The 17370-nt window shown below is 32.5% G+C and overlaps 2 protein-coding genes across 17 annotated transcripts in view; one reads left to right on the top strand and one right to left on the bottom strand.

Annotated features, from left to right (window-relative positions):
• The window catches only part of LOC111695342 (MATH and LRR domain-containing protein PFE0570w), a 57591-nt gene that overhangs the window by 5814 nt on the left and 34407 nt on the right, over positions 1-17370 (top strand). The gene's annotated exons all lie outside the window — the stretch shown is intronic.
• On the bottom strand, positions 297-17266 carry LOC111695360 (mucin-3A). The gene is made up of 35 exons (XM_023464675.1): positions 17114-17266; positions 16199-16306; positions 15812-15864; positions 15613-15674; positions 15297-15412; positions 14307-14443; positions 13996-14091; positions 13849-13928; positions 13737-13768; positions 13581-13635; positions 13387-13474; positions 12628-12751; positions 12472-12529; positions 5701-12174; positions 5485-5638; positions 5039-5079; positions 4872-4967; positions 4732-4821; positions 4593-4636; positions 4510-4539; positions 4325-4376; positions 3898-4004; positions 3721-3834; positions 3585-3656; positions 3111-3143; positions 2698-2766; positions 2570-2628; positions 2409-2479; positions 1851-1939; positions 1739-1788; positions 1609-1686; positions 1493-1536; positions 1348-1439; positions 1202-1291; positions 297-383 (listed from the first exon to the last, which is right to left on the bottom strand). The coding sequence occupies exons 1-35, from the start codon at positions 17120-17122 to the stop codon at positions 297-299; spliced, it is 9054 nt and encodes a 3017-aa protein (XP_023320443.1). The 5' UTR covers positions 17123-17266.

The raw sequence follows: 17370 nt of genomic DNA, 5'->3' as shown, positions 1-17370 counted from the left end.
ATGTTAAGGATTCAATATTTGTCCAACTTTTTGGCTTTGTTGATTAGTGAAAGTATGTAGTAATCCTTGTATCTGAATTGTTTTGAAATTTTCTTTACAAGGGCGACTGCATTTGGCTCCCAGGATTCTTAAAGATTTTGTAATACTTGAAGCATAACAAAAAAAGACTTAACAATTTTTCAAATTAAACTGTAACATCTAAAACCTTTTATTTAAGATAGAATAGTGAATACATGCTGAGCACTGACAATTTCTTTGTTTAATAATGATACAACATTTTTTAAAGAAATGAATATTTATGTAAACCCTTTTCCTTTTGGATGTTTATTAGCAATAACTATGTAAAAGTTAAAGACATCTTGAAATCCAAACAGAAAACCAACCTTGAAAAAAGGAAACTTTTGAATATTAATTGATATTAAAGCAGTATAGTTTATTACTCGCTTATAGGAGAGGTCCTCCAAAATTCCTTCTCAATGAAACGGGGCCGGGAGAGGGCATGAGAGCGGTCCCAAGATTGACAGTAGTTAAAGCATTGTAATGCAAGAATTCATTCCAGGCAAGATATAGGAATAAAGGAAATAAATAGTAAAACTTCATCTGTAGCTTTTCTCTTTGGTACATTCAGCTTTAAGAAGGAATATCGAAACTCATAAATCAGGAATAAATACCCACTGATACTGGTTTTGTACTTGGTCTGCTCATAAAAATGGAACTGGAACTTATCTGTTTCTTAAGATTGGATTGGTATGGAAGATCTTATCCAGAGTTGGGTATAAAAAGGATATTTGTACTCCTCATATGCATAGCATGGTGCAAAACTATATGAGTTCATCAATTCCACACAAGTCGAAAATACTATAAATCGAGGAAATAGAAGACTTTTTTCAGCAATTAAAATTTCCTCAATAACCCTCTCCTAACTTCCAACTTCTCCAAATTAAACATTGGAAAACAAGAGTGAAGTGCAGAAAATGAAGCACATCAAGAACTGTAACAGGGTGTTTGCATATGTTTAATTGTGTTGACCATCATCTATTTAATCAATACATTTTGTAAAACAATAAAATTTAAAAAATTTAAATATCATAAATTTTACAATAACGCATTCTCTTCATGAATAAAAAGAATTAAAACTTAATATATTACAAGATAAGTGCCTGATCTATTAATTCTTACATTTTATTTCTTTTAGTCTTACCCAATCATCATCTGTTGTATCTTGAACATAAAGTGTACCGTTGTACTCAACATCTTGAAAGACATTTTTATTATTGACTGCTATACCAGGCTAGAATAAAAAAATATGAACTTCTTTTATTGTGATCCCATTAAACCTCTCCTTACCCTACTATTAATGGCTTGAAAGAGTTCAGTTCCATTCTTTCTGTCTTCCCATTGTGGATCTGGCTTATTGCACATGTTCAATCCAGAGAGGCCTGACACAATTGTTCGAGCAAAGTATAAAGTTTTAAAAAATTGACACTCTTACCAGCAGATTGTGCTAATGTGCATAGATTCATGGTTTTTATATTCCTAGAAAATAATATTGTTACTCTCTAATAATTTAGGGTTTTAACTAAGTTTTAATTTAGTAAAAATAAATGCCTCTTATAGAAGTCTTGTTTGGCTATATCTCGATTAAACGGGCAAGCATCTAAGTTGTCTGGTACTCCGTCCCCATCTCTGAAAGATTCTAATAAGTAAACAATATTGATAATTGGAATAAAATTTAGACCTGTCCAGCTCACAAGATTTTCCTAGTTCAGGATTTGTTTCTGAAGAAATCTAAAGAAAATCGCTTCAGCTTTTTATTTTATTGATGGGGTTAGTTCAGGATGAATTAAAACCTGATCAGTATTAGCAACAAAAATGCAATTGTCATTTTCATTCAATATTCCATCATTATCAATATCTGGGTCACATGCATCTCCTTTACCTAAAAAATTAAAATGTATTTCCAAATGGGAAATAAAATATGTATACTGTAGAGGATTATAAAATCCAAAAATCAGATGCGTTGGATTCTGGACCCACTCATCTTCCTCTCCTTTCACACATTTAACTCGTTTTTTGTCATGTATTTACACCTAGAAGCAATAAATGTACTTCTAAAATATGATCTTTTGAGTCCAGAGTATTATATTTTTTGAGAATTACTGATTACTAAATAGTGTTTTTTGATGCTCTGGGCTTGGTGAAAGAAAATAACAAGTTGAAAATCTACTGACAAGGTTTACCTGCACTTTTTGAGACTCATGATTCAGAGATTCCAAAATTATTTCATTTCTCCAATTTAGTGATTTAAAATTGGCAAACATAGCTGGAGGAAAAGTAATTTTTAAAAGAGGGGTGTGGTAAAAGTGACTGTTCATACTTGTCTATTACCAGGTGATAAATATTCTTACCATCCTTGTCTGTGTCAAGCTGATTTATATTTGCAACATCTTTGCAGTTATCTGTTGCATACAATCCATCCCTTAATATGCTTTTTCTGTTATTTTTGATATATTGGACCAAAAAGGATTTTTATAAGCTTTTAAACATCAAAAAATGTGTTTATTTTTACCCGTCTAAGTCTTCTCCTGTTTGGCAAGCATCTCCTACTCCAGTTTGTTTTATGTCTGTCTAATTACGGTAGTTGTTTGGAATTCAAGAAACAATGATAAGTTTAAAATTTTAGTATCAACTTATAACCTGGTTCCAATTACTAACAAGGACACAATTATCACACAAGTCTCCAAAACCATCTCCATCTTGATCTTTCTTAATGGGATTGTTAAGATAAATGAGAAAATGAAAAATGTATTAACTACAGAGTGAGTTAAAAAAAATGGGATAAGCTCAGTTTTACAAAACAATTTTGAAATGTTTGCCTATTTCTTTTCCTAAAACATGAATCCTGCCAGAATGAAATTTTGTGTTGCGTAAACCAATTCTTCTCCTGTTTTAAACCTAACTTTGTTAAGTTTATTCACACTCACCTTTTATATAAACTAAATATTATTTAACAAAAAATTTGGGTCCACAAAATAAAAATTTTAGTTTAAGTAGCAAATAAATATCCTGTTTTATTTGAAGAACTTGGTAATATCAAAAGATTTCAGTACCTGGTCAGAATTGAAAACCATAGGACAATTATCCTATGAAAAAAATAATTATTCTCAAAAATGTTATTAGATTTTATGTTGGACAATTTGATTTAATTCACTAATTTTTGAGTGTGCTGCTTCAAATTTAAAGTTTATTATTTAGAGAGTATAAAGGTTTGATATTTAAGCTCTTGAAAGCTCTTTAGATACCATTATACATTCCCATTTCATATTCTATACTAGCATGATAACAATTTCTCTTTAGCCATTTTTCCATTCACTAAGTAATATTGACCTTATGCTCTGTTCTTTATCTTATAGAGCACATTTGCTCTTCATGATATGATATTTGCTCTAAATAATGTTTGGACAGTAAAATATCTGTAGACTTTAACTCTTTTGATTATTGGCATAAGCCATTTTTTCCCCTCAATAAATAATTTGATCTAGTGATCAACAGAGAATCAACACATTTTACAATAAAGAATAAACCTGTTCATTTTTTACACCGTCTCCATCATTGTCATCATCACATGCATCTCCAATGCCATCTTCGTCATTGTCCTACATTGATTTTTGTAAGTTAAAGCTCTTGAAATACCCCTGTAATTTAATAAACTTTGATTACTTCTTGAAACATGTTAAATACATCTGGACAATTGTCACAAGCATCGCCAACTTGATCTTCATCCTTGTCTTCCTGATTTGGATTTTTAGTAATAGGGCAGTTGTCTGGATTTTCCTGAATCAAAATTTTTCTCCTTTCATTCCAATTTTAATTCCGAATTATTAATTTAAATGATACCATTTTAGAATTGCAATTCAGCTGTCTCTTTCTTGCTTCTTTGACATTGTCCATGTCAAGGTTCTCTTGTTCAATTGGTTTCAAGAGAGCATTTATTTTGAAATTCTCTACAGTATATCATTTATATATTTGTGAAAAATAAATTTGTAAGACATAAAATTGAAAAATTGGGAAATTTGGAAGTTGAATCGAATCTCTTTTATAATGCATAATGGCAGTAACCTTACAAATTCTTAAAAAGGAATAGAGTCTTTGTCACAAACTCTTATTCCTATATCTTTGCCACCCAATGTTGTAGACCTTTAATATTTCAAACTATTAATTCTAAAATAATTTAAGTTTGAAATTTCAATTTCTTTATGTAGGAGGCCCAGTTCTGATCAGTCAAAAATTAATAAGAATTGGTGTAAATATATTGATATATTTCCTAAGAATTTCATCAGTCTTTCTACTTCATTTTCTTTACATTTTAGAGTTCCCTAAAATTATTATTTGGAAATGAGTTTTTATTTAAGACTGTAGATCAATGTAATTCAAACCAAAATCACCTCCTTCCTTACTCAGACATTCCATTGAAACAGACAAATATTTCAAAATTAGTAATAAACCAACCTGTCCTTTATCAGATATTCCATCATTATCCTTAACAAGTAAAAAGATGATTTTTGTACTTAATCTTTTTCAAAGTTGTAAACCTGATCTTGATCACATGCATTTCCTTGGCCATCTCCATCAGTATCTATTAGAACTTCTTGTATAGTAAAATTCTAAAACTGTTAATTATCGAGATTTTTATAGTTTTATGCGTGGAAAATGTTTAACTACAAGTTTGACCTAATTGATCTGGATTAACTATAGTTTGGCAGTTGTCTTTTGCGCAAAATGTGTCATTACAGTTTGGTACAGCTTCATCCGGGTATCCATCTGAAAAAATAGTAAATGATATTGAGATCATTTAAAAAAAAATAAGTTACCAAGATCAGAGTCCTTTCCACATCCAATACCATCCCCAGCAAATCCAACTTCACATTGACATTTCTCATTCTTTTTTGCAGCATTTTTGTTGCATTCTGATACAAATAATCTGAGATCATATAGTTTCATTTATTATTTTATTTGTTTTAAAATTTATAAAAGTTACCCAAGCATTCAATCTTAGTTTCAAGTATCCATGAGGGTTCTCTAAAAGTTGATTGTATGTAAATATGCAATTCTACTACTCTACTAAGACAAACTACATAAGTTTTAACAGCGTTTTATAGATTAAAATCTTAAAATATATGCATGTCAGATCTGAATTCAGCTTTAGATATTTTCTATAAGTTCATCTTAATTAATTTACAAATTCATAAAGGCTTGATCAAGGAAAATAGTTAAATTTTCTAGTCATTGCTAAAAGTAGATTAAGTAGATAGTTTGTCAATAATTATAGAATAATTATAGAAATATTAAAGAATCAAAATCCTATAGGCATTTATTATTTTTAAATCAATTATGTTTTCTAAAAAAAGTGATTGTTTAATGCTTGCATTTCATTTTCAAAAGAGAGGTTTTGAGAACTCCAAAACAAATTATAAAATTTAGTACCTCTGTGTATCACAGATGATTTTGTTTTGTGTAGGACCAAACCCATCTGCACATTTCAATTCACACTCACTGTAAGGTGGAATAGAAGGATGACAGTTATACTCTAAGCCTGAAACTGCTACAGGAGTTCCAAGACAATTTTGAGCAACTTTCTCTAAAAAATAATAATAAATAAATGAGGTGAAATCTAATTTGAGTTTTCTTTTTACAAGATACCTGTATTGTTTGCATCAAATGTTGATATTGTTGGCAAATTTGTTTCAATTCCTTCTGGTAGGACTGTTGTATAATTGTTTAAATCTGTTATATTTAGTTTGTCAACTGTTTTGACTACCTTAGTCCCTTGTGGGGAGACTTCTGTCTTAGTCTTGACTTTGTTTATTGTTGTTGAGTTTGGTGCAGGACTGTTTAAAAGCCTATTATATTCATCAATTTGAGTTTGGTTTGCCACTAGCCTTGCTTCTGACATATTGAGTAAATTAGTCCCATTATCAAGAATGTACGAATCTACTTTCATTAATTTAACAGTTCTATTTTCATCATGATTTTTGGTTGGTTTTCCCTTATTGTCTGCAAATGTTGTTTCATTAAGACTTTTTTTCACTGTTCCATTCTCATAGATTGTGCTAATTAATTTTATGACTTTGAATGGTGTGTCTTCTAGGCCATCATAATCATCAATTTCATTTATATCATAAACTTGATTAAAAGTTTTATTTTCAACCTCAAAATTGTTTAAAATTTTATTTGTAAGATTTAAATCGGAAATTATAAATGTTTTGTCAATTGTTAAATATTTCTCTTCTGTCACAATGGATTCATTAACTGGCTGAGGATCAGAAACATTTTCATTAATATCCGCAGATAATGTGGATGTCTGGAGCATTGTTAAAGGCGGAATCGTAATTGAGTTTGATACTAACTCTAGCTTATTTGATTCTGAGTCGGGGGTATCTAAGTTAAGCTCAGTTTGAAATGTTGAAATGTTGGTTAAAGCAAAAGTCATTTTTTTGAATTTTTTTCGTTTTTTATCATTTTTTCTTGACTGTGTTGATTTATTTTTGATATTTTCAACTAACCCATTTTTTGTAGTTGAGCTCAAAAATGATTCAAATCCAGAATTTAAGCCATCTTCCACTTTTATATCATCTGATTGTTCCTGTTTTTCAGAAGTGTTGTTGCTATTCGAAAATTCCAATTCTAAGCTATTAGAAACAAGAATAGATGGGTTATCAGTTAATTCTGAGTCATTCATACTAGATACTGTTGATGTTTGACCTTCAGAAACATCAACATCATTTCGAAATGCAAGTCCTAAGTCTGAACTTTCAGAAAATGTTGAAGCAGTTGTTGTAAGCAGACTTTTAGGCTCACCCTGAATATCATCAGTGGATTCCTGTGCAGTTGTTGTCTTATTCTTTGTGCTATCTAATTTGTAGTCATTTGCCTGGTATTCATCTTTGCTGTTGAAACCTATCTGTTCTGTGCTGAAAAAGCTTGATGAAGACTCAGTCCCTTCTCTTCCACTACTTGATGCTGTGGTACTATAACGTTCAGTTGATACAGAACTGGAAAATGTTGGTTTTGTCAAGTTTAGTTCCAAAGGACTAAATGATGCCTCATAAAATTTTGTACCTTTCTTACTCAGTTCCTGTGTTGTGGAAATGGTTAATGTTTCTAAACCTCCAGAATTAGAATAAGTTGCTGATGTACTTGTAGTAGATAATAATTTTGCTTCTTCACTATTAGATACATTAGTTTCAGGGTTACTGAATAAATCTATTTTGTTTCTATTAAAAATAGTTGCATTAAAGCTAATTGTTGAGCCTTGGTCCTGGCTATTTGAATATGGTGGGCTTTTACTTTCTGTTTTCAGAGTTGAGCTATCAGCTTTAAAGGGTATCACAGAACTTGGTTCCATTGTTGTTGAACCATCAGATGATAGTGCTTTACCAGAAGTGAAATGCATTGCAGAAAAACTCTCTGGAGGTGCTTCTTTGGAAGACATTGTAGAAATCCCATTTACTTCTGCAGATGAGTTCTTATTTCCCAATAAATGGAAGCTTGTTGTTGAAAAATCATCCTTTGAGTGGTTGAAACCATATATCATTGGAGTTGAGCTTTCAGTTAGAGTTGTAGGTGAGTCTGTCCCCTCAGAACTAAGGCCCAAGTTTAATTCAGACGTAGTTAAACTATCAGAAGATTGTACTTCACCAGAGCTAAATATCCTTGGTGAAAAGCTTTTCACAGGTACTGTTTTGATCAAAATTGTAGAAATCCCACTCAATTCTGTAGATGTGCTCTCTGTCCCCCCTGAATGGAAGCTTGTTGTTGACAAATCATTAATGGTGCTATTTAAACCATACATTGATGCAGATGTACTTTCAGTTAAGCTTAAAGGTGAGGGTGTCTCCCCAGAACTGAGGCCATAGTTCCGTTCAGATGTAGTTGAACTATCAGAAGATTGTTCCTCACCAGACCTAAAAAGTTTTGGTGAAAAGCTAGCTGCAGGTACTGTTTTTGTGAAAGTCACTTCCGTAGATGAGCTCTCAGTCCCCCCTAGGTTAAAGCTTGTTGTGAGACCATTTTCAGTTGAGCTTTTAGAAACATACTCTACTACACTTGAGCTCTCAGTTAAGCTTGTAGGTGAGAGTGTCTCCCCAGAACTGAGGCCTGAGTTCAGTTCAGATGTAGTTGAACTATCAGAAGATTGTACCTCACCAGAGCTAAACAGTTTGGGTGAAAAGCTAGCTGCAGGTACTGTTTTTGTCAAAGTTGTAGACATATCAGTCACTTCTGTAGATGAGCTCTCAGCCGCCCCTAGGTAAAAGCTTGTTGTGAGACCATTTTCAGTTGAGCTTTTAGAAACATACTCTACTGCACTTGAGCTCTCAGTTAAACTTGTAGGTGAGAGTGTCTCCCCAGAACTGAGGCCTGAGTTCAGTTCAGATGTAGTTGAACTATCAGAAGATTGTACCTCACCAGAGCTAAACAGTTTGGGTGAAAAGCTAGCTGCAGGTACTGTTTTTGTGAAAGTTGTAGACATATCAGTCACTTCTGTAGATGAGGTGTCATTCCCCCCTGGGTAAAATCTTGTTGGGAGACCATTTTCAGTTGAGCTTTTAGAACCATAACTCTCAGTTAGGTTTGTAGGTGAATGTGTCTCTCCAGAACTGAGACCTAAGTTCAATTCAGATGTAGTTGAACTATCAGAAGAATATACCTGACCAGAGCTAAAACTTCTTGATAAAAAACTAGCTTTAGGTACAGTTTTGTTCAAAATTGACTCATCAGAACCATCCATTAAGGCTGCAGTTGAGATCTCAGTTGATCTTTTTGTTGAATCAATTATCTTAGAACTGAGGTCAGAGTTTAAAAAAGGTGCAGTTGAGCTATTAGATGATTGAGTTTCTCCAGAACTAAAATAGCTTGGTGAAAAGCTCTCTGTGGGGACTGCATTGCTCTCAGTTAAGCTGCTGGATATACCTGTCGGCTCAGAGCTTTTTTTGGATGTAGTTGAGATATCTGATGACTTAATATCTCTAGAACTAAAATTAGTTGGCAACAAGCTTTCTGCATGTGCTACTGCTTTAGTTGAACTTTTAGATGTATCACTAGAATAAACAATGTGTTTTGATAAAGTTTCAGTTGAACCACCAGGTAGGCCTGTTTCCTGGGAACTGAGTTCAGATATTAATTTATATGTAGTAGGGATATCTGATGAGTGTTCTTCCCCAGAACTGAAATGCCTTGGTGAAAAGCTTTCTGCAGGTGCGGCTGTTGAACTACCTAAAGACTCAGTCTTCCCAGAAATATATTCTTGATTAGTTGTTACATCACTGGATGATTTTGTCTCTCCAGAACCAAATTCTGGTGAAGATATATCACCGGATAACTCAGTATCATGTGAACCATATCTGGGTGAAGTCACATCACTGGACAATTTAGTCTCTCCAGAACCATATTTTGGTAAAGTTACATCACTAGATGACTTAGTCTCTCCAGAACCATATTCCAGTGAATCTACATCACTGGATGACTCCATCTCTCCAATATCTTCAGAGCTGAAATGACTTGGCAAAAAGCTCTCTGTATGTGTTGATGCTTTAGTTGAACTTTCAGATGTATCAGGAAAAGTTTTTGACAACGTTTCAGTTGAACTACCTGGTAAGCCTCTTTCCTGGGAACTAGATATTGATTTAAATGTATTAGTAATATAGGGTGAGTGTGCTTCCCCAGAACTGAAATGCCATGGTGAAAAGCTTTCTTCAGGTGATACTGTCTTCCCATAAATGTATTTTTGATTAGTTGTTACACCGCTAGATGACTTTGTCTCTCCAGAGCCATATTTTTGTGGAGTTACATCACTGTATAACTCAGTCTCTCCAGAACCATATTCTAGTGAAGTCAAATCACTGGATGACTTGTTTTCTACAGAACTATATTTTGGTGAAGTTACATCACTGGATAACTCAGTCAATTTAGAACCATAATCAGGTGAAGAAACATCAGCAGATGACTGAGGGACTCCAGTTATATTACTAGATGACTTTGTATCTTCAGTAGCATATTTATGAGAATTTACATCACTGGATGACTTTGTCTCTCCAGTTCCATACTTTGGTGAAGTTACATCCCTGGATAACTCAGTCACTACAGAACCATATTCTGGTGAAGTTACATCACTGGATGACTCAGTATCTCCAGAATCATTTCTGGGTGAAGTCTGATCACTGGACAACTTAGTCTCTCCAGCACCATATTTTGGTGAAGTTACATCACTTAACGACTCAGTCTCTCCAGAACCATATTCTGGTGAAGTTACATCACTGGATGACTCAGTCTCTCCAGAACCATACTTTGGTGAAAATACATCACTGGATGACTCATTAACTACAGAACCATATTCTGGTAAAGTTACATCACGAGATGATACAGTCTCTCCAGAACCAAAGTTTGGAGAAATAACATCACTGGATGTCTTGTACTCTCCAGAAAAACCAAATTTTGGTGAAGTAACATCACTGAATGACTTAGTCTCTTCAAGTACAATGTCTGGTGAAGTTAGAGCACTGGATGACTTCATCTCTTCAGAATTATATTCTGGTGAAGTTCCATTGCTGGATGGCTTGGTTACTCCAGAATCATATTTCAACGATGATTCAGTTTCTCCAGAACCAAAATTTGGCGAAATAACATCACTGGCTGTCTTGTTCTCTGCAGGCCCATATATGGGTGAAGTTACTTCATGTGATGACTTGGTCTCTTCAGAAACATTTACTGGGGAATTTACATTACTGGATGACTCAGTCTCTCCAGAACCATAATTTGGTGAAGTCACATCACTGGATGACTCAGTATCTCTAGAAACATTTTTTGGTGAAGTTTCATCACTAGATGGCTTGGTCTCTCCAGAACCATATTTCATTGAAGTTAAATCACTGGATGATTTGGTCTCTCCAGTACCAAATTTCTTTGGAGTCACATTACTGGAAGAAATTGACTCTCCAGAACCAAATTTAGGTGAAGTTACATTACTGGATGGCTCTGTCTCTCCAGAACCATACTTTGGTGAAGTTACATCACTGGATGATTTGGTTTCTTCAGAACCATATTCTGATGAAGTCACATCACTGGATGACTCTGTCTCTCCAGATCCATATTCTGGTGAAGTTAAATCACCAAATGATTCAGTCTCTCCTGAACCATACACTTTCAGTTTTGGTGCATGATCACTTGATAGCTTAGTCTCTCCAGAACTAAACTCTGTTGTGGTTAAGTCATCTAAATTTGTTTTTAAATCAGAACTTTTGTCTGCTGTAGTGAGAAAGGTCCGGTTTTCAGATATCATCTTCAAACTGGAACCATTAGATTGTTTTTTTACTTCAAAGCCATAGCCTGGCATACCATTTGTTGAATTTTGACTACTGGATGGCTCTTCATTTCTAGAACTGTTTCCCTGAGCAGTTTGGTTATCTTTTAAATCCAAATTGTCCAAACTGTATTTTGATCTTGCTTTATTATCATTAGGTTCAATATTACTGGAACTGAATTCTCCTGTAGTTTTGAAAAAGGACTCTGTCTCATTAGCAATAAAGTTTATCATGGTTGTATTTAAAATTTTACCAAGTTCAGTAGAAATGTTCACATCTTCATTGTCAGCAACAGTTGTTGATTCTATTTGAGTTGAAGAAAATAATAAGTCACCCTCCAGACTAGATAGTGACGTTAGTTGTGTGGTTGAGCTAGCTTGAATTTCTGACTCTTCATTATTAGATGTTGCCATTGATGAAGTTTTAGAAATTACTATTTGCAAGGTCACATATCCTGAAGTCTTTGACCTATTAGTTGATAAATTTTCTACATTTTCTAATGGTTCTGAGAGTGGTGAAGAAACTGTTGACTTCTTGACTGGGTCTGATGAAGTGTAGGTCATAGTAGTTGTTGAATTATTTAAATCATTAGATACACTTAGGTCTGTGGATATAGAACTGTTAGAAGTTATGGTATTGTAAGGATTCCCCATTTTTTTCATAGTTTTATGTGATGAGCTTATTTTTGTTTTATCGTGATCCGTAAAATCGTCATTTTCTTCCTGGATTTGCTTTGGAACTTCTAAGGGTTTTAAGCTTCCCGTCCCATGAGATTCAGGTACAGCAAATACTTTTATTCCATACGGCCATTTATAACCTAAAATTTACAATAAGTTGAAGAATCTTATCTATTATAAACACAACAAATATTTATACAAATCTCATTGCCAGAAAAAAATCAGTTATTGACACTGTCAGCCTAGTCCCAAAAGTGTGTTAATACTAACAAAATGAGGGCAAATAATAGATGTTGAAATAATTCTGAAAATGGTATTTTTACTCTTAATTGCAGGCTTACATTATAGTATTATAGTATAGGATTATAGAATTAGACTAAATATATAATAAGGTCCTGACAAAACTTTAAAACTTGATTAATGAATAAAATTTTTACTGTAATCTGAAGCATCTTCAACAGGGACCATCACTGGTGCAAGGAGGAGTGCTGGAGTCTAATCATTTATTTTAAGAAAGACACAAATGATTTTTTAAAATTTGTTATGGGTAATTGCACAAATAATTTTGAAAAGGTACTCTACACATCAGCTACCTTATCATCACAATCCTCATTATCTTTTTGCAATCTATTGGCCTCTTCTATCTCATGATCTGACTCAATCTCAAGCTGGCAGGTTATTCCCAGCTGTTCTGAACACCACAGACCAGATTTACACCTGAATTTTTAAAATGGATCAATACTGAAACACCATTTTAAAACTTAACCCTTTCACACAGAGAGAAAATTGCACAGTAGTGTCGGTAAGTTCAGAAATTCTGTTTGGGGATTTATCCTCTCTGTATGGGAACTCCAATATTGTATTGCTATAACTAATCCTTTCCTGTCTGCCCATTTTTGATTAAAATTATGATTAAATGGAAAACATTAAATACTGAATTATTAAAAATCACAAAAAGTATGAAAACTTGTCCATTTTCTACTTTATATATCTGTAAATCTAATATTTAATGTATTGAAATGCCCAACAAGTCTTTATTGGATTGTTTCAAGTGCCTGTAAAGCAATTTATGTCTTTTTTGGGTTTTTTACTTTTTTTCACATTTGTTTTAATTGCACAATTTGAAAGAATAAATGTTTTCTCAACATTTTTGTCAGATAATTATAGGTTTCTCAGTATTTCTGGCACTTGAGAAATTGAGAAGGCAATAATCAACTTCAGGTGCAAAAGGGTTAAACAGCTTTGAAGAGGTATTTTAATTTTTGACCCTTAACCCTCTCTATCATTGGCAGGTGAATGTTTCAGTTAAACTATTTCGTTCTTTTGGAGAACCTTATTTGACAAAACCTTACCTAATAGAAACAGGACTAGACAAATCGTAACCATCATCGCAAACAAGATAATATTCTGACTGTGAGTGAAACAGCCATCGCCCATTTTCTGCATGTGTAAATTACACTACATATTATCATGAAGATAAACATAATATTTTGTGCTAAAATTTTGTATTAAATTGTTTAATAAAACATTAAATGATTTTTTTCACCTGGATTTTTAAGCTTTGCACATTTCAAGTTGTCTCTCTTGGGTGGATAGGGTTTCTGTAAAAGTATCAACAAAAAAAACAGTCAAACATTTGTTTAACATAATATGAAAACGCATATCCCTGTATGATCATTCATATATTATGAAAAATGCTTACCTCAAGCATTTTGACTGCTTTTACATGTTCTCCTAAATTAATAATTTTAAAAATTTTAAAAAGGTTCTTGTCCTGATAATGTCAAAGTTAATAATCTCAGACTGGTTCATACTTGTTTGATCACAAGTTAGTTCCTCAGGACTAACATCAAATGAGCCTCCATTGCAAACAATTATTCCAGGGGCTGAAGACCTTAAATCATTTTACTAAAGAATATTTTCATAGTTTAAAGAAAGTATTTTTGAATTGAATAAACTACCTATAACCTGCGTTGCACTTTAGCAGACACATTTCTGAATCCTGCTTGTGTCCACAGATCCATTGTCCATTGAGTGGCTTTTTAGGAGTTGGACATCTAAAATTGATTTCACCGGTAGATTTCAAGACTTTCTTCTTTTTGTTTTTCTGCGATTTAATAGAAACTGGAGTAAAAGTTTTTTTTAATATTAGAAATAGCCTTTATGTGTCCTCATTTTCAGAGATGCTATTTATCACAGTTACTGCTGACAAAATCCTTGGCAGTAATTCTAATTAAAAGACTAATATCATTCTGTAATTTAAAAACAATACTTGAAGCAGCCAAGGTTTATATAACCCGGTGTCCATCCTTGATCTGTACAGACAGTGTATTGTCCTCTGGATGGCTTGAAGCCATTTTCACAATTTAACATGCACAAGCTCCCAACTTTCTTTTCAGCACATGAAGCCTAAATATATCTTTTTTAATCTTTTTTTAAACAATGTGACATATAAAGATTAAAAATTGAAGGACAATGCAAATATAATATCAAGTACAATAGGTGGCAATGAAATATATATAATTACTATTGTTTTCTTTCTTCTGCACTAAAAGAATGAGTTAAAACCACGTTACATTTGACACAAATGTTATCATGCATTCGTCGCAATCTCGTTCCATCTATTGTACTTGCTAATCTTTTGGGAGAATGTAAAAAAATTTTAAATAGAACTCAAATCAAATTATCTTTATGGTTCAAAGGAACTGAACACTTGCCACAAATTCTAACTCTTAAACACTTATATCTTTGCAATCTATCAAATATAACAGATTAAGTAGTCAAAGTTTGAAATATCAAATGTAAACATCAGGTTTCAAAGATTCAAGGATGAAAAAATTAGATTTTGTGGCAAGTGTTCAGTTTCTTTATGGAACAAAATATTGCTGACAAAATTTGATTTTAGGAAAGTCCAAATTTTGAAGGAATAGATATTGAGTCAAGAAAATAACTTATTTCAAACACAGAAGTTAGCTTAATTGTTACTCTTAAACTCTAAATAGGAAGCTCTGAAAATTATCCTGATAAGTATATAATAAACATATTATCCTATTGATTTTATAAACAAAACAAAAATCATAAGAGTACTTTATGGGGAGGTAAGAGAAAAGAATCTCTCTTGGTTATTGTATAAGGATTAAGGGTAAGATACAAGAGGTGACATGAAAGTTGCAATTAATAAACTTTCTCAACAGAAAAAAAGAAGTTTAAACAGAAAATATATAAAGCATGTTCTGCAAAGTTTAAAGAGGTGTTCTTATACCTGAACCGGAGGATTGCAAGACCATTTTCCATACTCAACAGTTTCATTGTGCAAATTTGGGCAAACATCTTCAACACATATCAGATCTCTTTCCACTACTGGGTTAGGTTTCCATCCTTTCAGATCATATATGATTAATACTATATTTAATTTTAACTTCTGAATTTGCTAACTGATATGAGCTCTTATTTGGGTTTATTCTGTTCTGAAATTTCAAAGGAACTGAACAGTTGACCCAAACTTCAATTTTATAATTTGTATTCCCTTCTGAATTTAAAAACTTCAAAAAATGCATATTGCATAAACCATTACTTACCTTCTGGTGTGCAGATTGTGTTGAAATCTTTAAATGGAATTAGGTTCTTTGAGCATCCTAATCTTTTTTGAAAATTTATTACTGAATTAAAATATTATTTACAAGACGTAATAAATGTAAAAAAATCATTATTTTGTCAGATGGTGATTGTTGTTTTTAATGAAATTTCAAAATTATAAAATGATAAAAAACAACTAACCCACAATTTTCTCCCAGATTGGGGTGATCAGAACAATTCCATTTAAAATTAGCCTAAAACATTGAATTTAATTGACATTGAGGGGTTTAAATTATTTCCCCTCATGTGTCATAATTGGCATTTTTTAGTATCCATGTTTTTATAAGCATTTCAGTTTTTTACTTTTGAGAGGCCAATCTGAAAAGTCTTTTTATCACACAAAAAATGTTTTACTAAATTTACGTTTAAAAAGATATTTTCTCTGTTTTTAAAGTTTACTCAGAGTAAACATTTTTAGTCTGAAAGGACTCCTAAATATTTTTTTTTGCCATTTACTACTATATATAATTTAAAAATCCAAAATATGTTTTTATTAGCAATTAATCAATTAAGATTCTCTTCACTTACATCTAAAGGATTTCCTAAGCTGGATTTCTCACAATTCACAGGGTAAACCATCTTCATTAATACAGTATTAGGCATACTCCAAAACACAACAAGTTGATGAATGCCAATCTAATAACAAAACTTAAATATTATAGTACAATATTATTGATAATAAATTAATAAAGTTCATTGATAAATATTGTTTAGATTTACAAAACTGTCAAAAAATATGTACATATACTTTTTTTTCCAATGTTATAACTGAATTATATTTCCTTCTTTTTAAAATAGCGAAAAGATATAGCTAGTCCTGAAATAATACTTGACTATGTGAGACCATACAGATAGTAATGGGAAACCCAAATCAGAGGTGGGGTGGTGTGTGGGGGGGAATCAAAGATCAGGGGCTTAAGAACAATTAAGGGGGGGTAGTTTTCCACCCCCCCTCACCTTTGTTTTTTTCTTAAGATAGAGTTGTATTTTTTTTTAATGAGTAGACCATGAAAAGTTGGACTATGGGCATCTCCACTATCTCAACTCTAGGGGCAAAATGAGGGGGGGGGGGTGGAATACACCCCCCCCCCATCTATATTAGACAAAAATAGCCCAATCAGGATAGGGTTAAAAGTATCAAAAGTTGATAATACTTTTAATAGTAAGACTAAAACTATTCAATGTTTTTAGAAGTGTATTCCAGGTAAATTCAAAATTCAAAATATATTGTTCAGAACATTTTCACAACTGAAAGTAGTTTTAAAAGTGTTCAAAGGAAAGTGGAATATTCCCTCTATCATGCTTAACTGTGATTAACTAGTCATTTTTATTTTTAGCACACAAAGTTTATTGTTTCAAGTTTTAATCTTCACAAAAAGCAGACAAATGCAAAATTGGGGTCACATTCCAATCCCTTAGCATTTTCTTCTTTCCATTCTTTACCTTTATCATTTCTGACAATATCTTGAATTTTTTCTGAAATCACAAATTCATTTTCTCACTGAGTAACAAAGAGCTGGTGAAATACTAAGCAACAATAGGTATTGAATTTCCAGTGTTGGAAGCTACTTTTAATCTACTTAAACTTTTTTATTTCTGACATCATCAATTATATAATTAACGAATATCATATGCAAGCAATCTCTGAAAAATAATAGTATTAGCCAAAAGTTTTGGAGAAAATATGTACAAGGCAGGCA

Source organism: Eurytemora carolleeae, unplaced genomic scaffold (assembly GCF_000591075.1).
Source record: "Eurytemora carolleeae unplaced genomic scaffold, Eaff_2.0 scaffold8, whole genome shotgun sequence".
Classification (NCBI taxonomy): domain Eukaryota; kingdom Metazoa; phylum Arthropoda; class Copepoda; order Calanoida; family Temoridae; genus Eurytemora; species Eurytemora carolleeae.
The sequence above is the reverse complement of the archived record's forward strand: the minus strand, read 5'-3'. Positions and strand labels throughout refer to the sequence as shown.